Source organism: Pelophylax lessonae (genome assembly GCF_965119305.1).
Source record: "Pelophylax lessonae genome assembly, chromosome: 1".
Lineage (NCBI taxonomy): Eukaryota > Metazoa > Chordata > Amphibia > Anura > Ranidae > Pelophylax > Pelophylax lessonae.
The window spans coordinates 392,329,557-392,336,485 of NC_138768.1; the positions used below are offsets into that span (position 1 = coordinate 392,329,557).

The window sequence follows — 6,929 nt, forward strand, 5'->3', positions numbered from 1 at the left end:
ATGGCTGTTCCGGATTCCGGACAGGTGGGTTCAGGAAATCATTCGATCGGGTTACAAGATCGAATTCCTTTCGCGACTAGCGCACAGATTAATTCCCTCAAATCTTCATTTGACCCCAGATCGGTTACGCGATCTTCATCGGGCGGTTCAGGATCTCCTCGCCCAGGGGGTGGTTGTCCCGGTGCCTCATCGGGACAGATTTCGGGGGTTCTACTCAAATCTGTTCACTGTGCCCAGAAAGGAGGGCAAGGTACGTCCGATTCTGGACTTGAAAGCTCTGAACCTCTTTGTGCGGGTTCAGAAGTTCCGCATGGAATCCTTCCGTTCGGTGGTGGCCTCTTTAAGCCCGGGAGATTTCCTGGCTTCCATCGATCTCAAGGATGCGTATTTACACATCCCCATCTTCGAAGGTCACCAGAGGTTCCTCCGATTTGCAATCGCGGAGGAACACTATCAGTTTGTGGCGTTGCCTTTCGGTCTCGCTTCGGCTCCAAGGGTGTTTACCAAGGTGCTGGCTCATGTTCTGGCCCTGTTATGGGCACAGGGGATTGCGATCTTGGGATATCTGGACAATCTCCTGTTAAGATCGAGTGCCAGCCCGAGCCTATTACGCGATTTGTGAACTACCGTTCAGACGCTCCAGGAGTTCGGGTGGACCATCAACGTGCAGAAGTCGACCTTGTTCGTCTCCCTTACCTGGGAATGGTCCTGGACTCTGCCCGAGCAAAAGTCTTTCTGCCGGAGGAAAAGCTCCGGACTTTGCAGAACGAGGTCAGGTTCCTCAGGGACAATGACTCCTCATCACTCCGGACCTGCATGCAGTCTCTGGGGTTGATGGTATCAGCCTACGAGGCGATACCGTTTGCACAGTTCCACACGCAATCTCTTCAAGTGGAGATCCTGGCCAGGTGGGACAGGCTTCCTCAATCCTTGGAAAGGAGGATATCCCTGAGCCGCCACGTCAGAGTAGATCTGCTCTGGTGGCTTCAGTCCCCGGCTCTGACGGGAAAATCTTTCCGCCTGTTGTTGTGGATGGTGATCACCACGGATGCCAGCCTGTCGGGCTGGGGTGGCATGCTGGGCATTTTGTCTGCTCAGGGCACTTGGTCGGAGGACGAATCCTCCCTGCCGATAAACATCTTGGAACTGCGTGCGATCAGGCTGTGCTTGTTCCGTTGGTCGAATCAGCTTCGGGGTCGCCCTGTGCGGGTGCAGACGGACAACGCCACTGCGGTGGCCTACATCAATCACCAAGGGGGCACCAGGAGTGCCCGGGCGGCCCTGGAGGTGACCAAGATTCTGACTTGGGCCGAGACTCATGTCCCAGCAATTTAGGCGGTTCACATTCCGGGTGTGGAGAATTGGCAGGCCGACTATCTGAGCCGCCAGACCCTGGACCAGGGGGAATGATCCCTACACCCGGAGGTGTTCCGGATGCTGTGTGCGAGATGGGGAACCCCAGATGTGGATCTGTTCGCATCTCGGCTAAACAACAAGGTGGGAAGGTTTGTGGCAAGAACGCGCGACCCTCTGGAAGATGCCTCGGATGCGCTGGTGGTGCCTTGGCATCAGTATCGCCTGATTTATGCCTTCCATCCGATTCAGTTGTTGTCCAGGTTCCTTCGCAGGTTGGTCTCGGAACAGAAGTTGGTGATTCTGGTGGCCCCAGACAGGCCGCGCCGGTTATACTGGTCGTCGAGCCTCCGTGGCGACTCCCCTTGCGAGACGATCTGCTGTCTCAGGGACCGATCTTCCATCCTGCTTTACGGTCGCTGGCTTTAACGGCGTGGCTGTTGAAAGCCAGGTCTTGAGAGATCGGGGTCTCTCGTCGGCGGTCATTCCTACCCTGCTCAAGGCTAGGAAGGCCTCGTCTGGTAAGATCTATTACCGTACTTGGAAGGCTTATTTTGCCTTGTGCGAATCCAGGGGCGTCCATCCCCGTTCCTTTTCGGTGGCGAGGGTGTTAGCCTTCCTCCAATCTGGTGTGGACCAGCGTCTTGCGCTGACCACTATTAAGGGCCAGCTATCTGCTCTAGCCATCCTTTTTTAGCGCCCTTTGGCGTCTAATTCATTGGTGCGCACTTTTATTCAAGGTGTGCGTCATTTGGCTCCTCCTCGAGAGCGCCTTTACCTCCTTGGGACTTAAACTTGGTCTTGTCTGTTTTGCAATGTCCTCCCTTTGAAAACATCAGGGAAATTTCTCTGCCTCTGCTGATGAGGAAGGTTACCTTTCTGGTGGCAATCACATCTGCTCGCAGAGTGTCGGAGTTGGCGGCCTTGTCTTGCCGCTCCCCTTACCTGGTGGTTCATAGGGATAAGGTGGTCTTGCGCCCTAACCAATCCTTCCTTCCTAAGGTGGTTTCGGATTTTCACCTTAACGAGGATATTGTCTTACCATCGCTGTGTGTGAATCCTACGCATCCTAAGGAGTGTGCCTTGCATTCCTTGGATGTAGTCCGGGCGATCAGGGTCTACCTGTCGTCCACTGAATCCTTCAGAAAGTCGGATTCTCTTCTTGTCCTTCCTGAGGGACCTTGGAAGGGTATGGCTGCATCTGCGGCAACCATTTCTAGATGGATCAGGCAGACGATTGTACAGGCCTATTCGATTAGGGAACGGGTTCCGCCCTTCCCTGTCAAGGCGCACTCAACCAAGGTGGTGAGTGCGTCCTGGGCTTTCCGGCATCAGGCTTCGGTGACCCAGGTGTGCAAGGCTGCGACTTGGTCGTCTGTGCACACCTTTTCAAAATTCTACAAACTTGATGTTATGGCATCTGCTGATGCTTCCTTTGGCCGCAAAGTTCTGTGTGCGGCTGTTCCTTGAGGGGACCCTAGTTTTGCAGGTCCCTGGCTGTTGGGGTTGTTTTCCCCTTGTGTATTTGCTTTCCTGGGTTGTTTGCACTGGTTGAGCTTTTCTGTTATCCAGAAGATTTACCTTTCTGTTCAGATAAGGTTCCTTTCTCCGACTTGGGTGCTGCGTTGCCTTTTCTGACAGTTGCGCCCCCCCCCATGTCTACACTGCTTTGGGACATCCCATTGGTGAAGACTGTATGAGTGGGCGGCAACTGTCAGAGGACGTCAGAGAAAACGGGGAATTTTTGTAAAATCTTACCGTAAAATTCCTTTTTCTGAGTCCTCTGACAGTCGCCACCCCCGCCCCTCTTGTTGGGGTTCTTTGGACTTTAACTGCTTGCTACCAAACTGAGTTGGGAATGCTGATAGCAGGGGGGTATTGGACCAGTGGGACAGCCCCCTACAGGTGTGTCTATGTAAATTACTTTGTTTTTAACAAGTCTTGTGCCTAGCTTGCTCCTGTGGATAAGAGGTCAATACCCTTTGGTGAAGACTGTATGAGTGGGCGGCGACTGTCGGAGGACTCAGAGAAAGGAATTTTACGGTAAGATTTTACAAAAATTCCGTTGTGTGTGTATGTATATGTATATATAATATATATATATATATATATATATTTATAAAATATATAAAGTACAGTAAAATTGCAGGAAAGGGCACTGGGGGGGCAAACTAATGTGAATTTATTTTATTTTGAATTGTATCAGTGTGTTTGGTGTGTTATACATTTGAATTTGCCGCCGGTTCCACCCCCCTGCGAACGTCACGTCGCAGGAGATGGAAGCTGGGGCACACACAGGATCGGGAGGAAGATCCACCGCCACACACCGCCGGGATACATCGCTGGATCCTGGTGACAAGGTAAGTAACCCCTCTACCAGGATCCAGCCATCTTCCTAGCAGTACCCCGAGTGTGGCTCGGGGTTACCGCTTTTGGCACTGAAATGTAACCCCGAGCCACACTCGGGAATACCGCTAGGAAGGTTAAAGGATAAGTCCACCCTAAAACTAAAATCCCTGCATCTATAGATCGCCACGTTCTAACACTAACCTATCTAGTCCTGTGAAGAAGAAATCAGTTTGCTTACCTTTTTTGAAGCCAAGCCGACCCGATCCCACACTAATCTGTCAGCTGCAGCTACGCTGTGGAGGTGGGTGCAGAGGACTGGGCCGACAACGGAAGCTCTATAGTAAGTCTGTGGATGACGTCACTTCCCATTAATTTCACACCCCTTGTCTGCCGTGTCCTCTGCAGAGCTTCCGCCGCTGGAAATCGGATCGGCTTCAAAAAAGAAAGTATACAGATTTCTTCTTTACAGGGCTTAGATAGGTTAGTGTTAGAATGTGGAGATCTATAGACGCAGGGATTTTAGTTTCAGGGTGGACCTATCCTAAAGTATAACTAAAGGCCAGACCTTTTTTTTTTTTTTTTTTCCCCCCCATTTTATATTGGATAGAGGGAAGACGGATTTTATTTACGCCTGTCTCCTGATTGGGAAGTTTGGCCCTGTCCAGTTGTCCTGTTTTACTGCTATCGCTTTAAGTGAAAGAAAATTCAAATAAAAGGAAAATCTTCCAGTGGGGACACGAGTTCTCACAACATCCAGGAATTCCCTAACTTTAAAGTAATTTCCTTTTACTGTTTTGGAAACTTAAAAGTCAGGGGGAAAAGATGGCAAAAACGGACAGGGGTTCTAACCTTCCCTTACTCTATCAAAAATTTAAAGAGTTTTGCCTCTTGCTCTAGCTGTTATGAGAAAATGGTGGGGGTTGCGGTTTTGGACTAGGTTACTTTCCTGGTTGACATAGTTGTTCCACTGATCTGGAACAAGGAGAGACCGTCATTCTGACAATTTACAGTGTAGATGTTCCAGAACTGTGATTGAAACTATTTATGCTGTATAGTTACAATCAAGCAAGTTAGTATTTTTTTTTTTCCCTCACATATTTTTGATTTGGCCTCAATGTTTGACATAGTTAAAACTAAGGCATTGGCAATATTTTATATATTTACAGCAACTAGTTATGTAGTATTAAAGTGTTTTTAATGTTGCATAATTCTTTTTCTCCTTTCAGGTGGGTGACAAAAAATGACAGCTTTGCACCAAGTGACCCCTCCTTCTTCTGCGATGTTTGCTTTAAGATGCTTCACTATGACAGCGAGGGCAATAAACTTGGAGACTTTCTTGCATATGCATATGTTGACCCAGGAACGTTTAATTAAAAATAGAACATTGCAGCAATAAACGGCACACCAAAGGTCACAAAGATAAATGTCAAGGACAGGAAATGAACTTTATAAGTGCAGACTATAATCGAAGTGGGGATTTTCATGCCTACAGAACATCTCTGTGGGTTTTCTTTTCTAGGTATACAGCGTGCAGATGCACATAATCTTCTGTAGCACACAATACTAAGCAGATCTGTTCTGATGTAAATCTGTTGATTAAATGGAACTTTATACTATAATTTTTTGAGCAGTGTACTTTACATACAAGTAAAATTATAAAGGAACACTTTTAAAACACATCAATGGGGAAAAATATCATGCTGGTTATCTATACTGATATGGACTGGTAATGTGTTAGGAATGAAAGGATGCTTGATCGTTTGAGGGACATTAAAATTATCAACCTAAAAAGACCTGAATTCAAAGACACCCCAAAATCGAAGTGAAAAAAATGATGCAGTAGCTAGATCATTTCCTGAAATTTCATTGCAGCAACTCAAAATGGTACTCGGTAGTTGGTATGGCCCCCACATGGTTTTATGCATGCCTGACGACGGAACATGCTCCTAATGAGACGACGGATGGTGTCCTGGGGTCGTCATTTCCTCCCAGATCTGGACCAGGGTATCACTGAGCTCCTGAACAGACTGAGGTGCAACCTGGCTGCGTCAGATGGACCGAAACATAATGTCCCAGAGGTGTTCTATTGGATTTTGGTCAGGCGAGCGCAGGGGCCATTCAATGGTATCAATTCCTTCATCCTCCAGGAACTGGCAGCATACTCTCGCTACATGAGGCCGGCATTGTTGTGCACCAGGAAGAACCCAGGACCACAGCACCAGCGTAGGGTCAGACAATGGGTCCAAGGATTTCATCCCAATACCTAATGGTAGATAGGGTTCCATTGTCTAGCCTGTAGAGGTCTGTACGTCCCTCCATGGATATGTCTCCCCAGACCATCACTGACCCACCACCAAACCGGACATGCTGAACAATGTTACAGGCAGCATAATGTTCACCACGACTTCTCCAGACCCTTTCACGTCTGTCACATGGGTTTAGGGTGAACCTGCTCTTATCTGTTAAAAGCACAGGGCACCAGTGGCAGACCTGCCAATTCTGGTGTTCAATGGCAAATGCCAATCGTGCTCCATGGTGCTGGGCAGTGAGCACAGGGCTCACTAGAGGACGATTGGGCCCTCAGGCCACCCTCATAAAGTCTGTTTCTGATTGTCAGACATTCACACCAGTGGCCTGCTGGAGTTGATTTTGTAGTGCTCTGGCAGTGCTCATCCTGTTCCTTCTTGCACAAAAGAGCAGATACCAGTCCTGCTGATGGGATAAGGACCTTCTACTGCCCTGTCCAGCTCTCTTAGAGTAACTGCCTGTCTCCTGGAATCTCCTCCATGCTCTTGAGACTGTGCTGGGAGACACAGTAAACCTGGCAATGGCACGTGATGTGCCATCCTGTAGGAGTTGGACTGCCTGTGCAACCTCTATAGGGTCCAAGTATCGCCTCATGCTACCAGTAGTGACACTGACCCTAGCCAAATGCAAAACTAGTGAAAAACAGTCAGAAAAGATGAGTAGGGAAAAAATGTCAGTGCCCTCCACCTGTAAAACCATTTCTGTTTTGGAGGTTGTCTCATATACCCATCTAGTGTACATTAATTTCATTAACACCAAAGCAGCTGAAACTGATTAACACCCTCTGCTTGTTAACCGACCAGATCAATATCCCAGGCGTTTAATTGACTTGATTAAAAAGTGTTCCTTATGGGAGGATAGCCCAAAGCTTCCAGCTCCACAGAGGAACTAGGCAGGGGTGTCCGCTTTCCCCTCTCCTA

General features: G+C 48.6%; 1 protein-coding gene across 2 annotated transcripts in view; it reads left to right on the forward strand.

The window, feature by feature from the left end:
- Positions 1-5,149, forward strand: part of SNAPC3 (small nuclear RNA activating complex polypeptide 3) — a 173,166-nt gene extending 168,017 nt beyond the window's left edge. For both annotated transcript variants that reach the window (XM_082243785.1, XM_082243786.1), the window contains one exon: positions 4,929-5,149. In XM_082243785.1, coding sequence (XP_082099911.1) covers positions 4,929-5,076 — 148 coding nt within the window. In that variant the 3' untranslated portion in view covers positions 5,077-5,149. The remainder of the gene's footprint in view (positions 1-4,928) is intronic.
- The last annotated feature ends 1,780 nt before the right edge of the window (positions 5,150-6,929 follow it).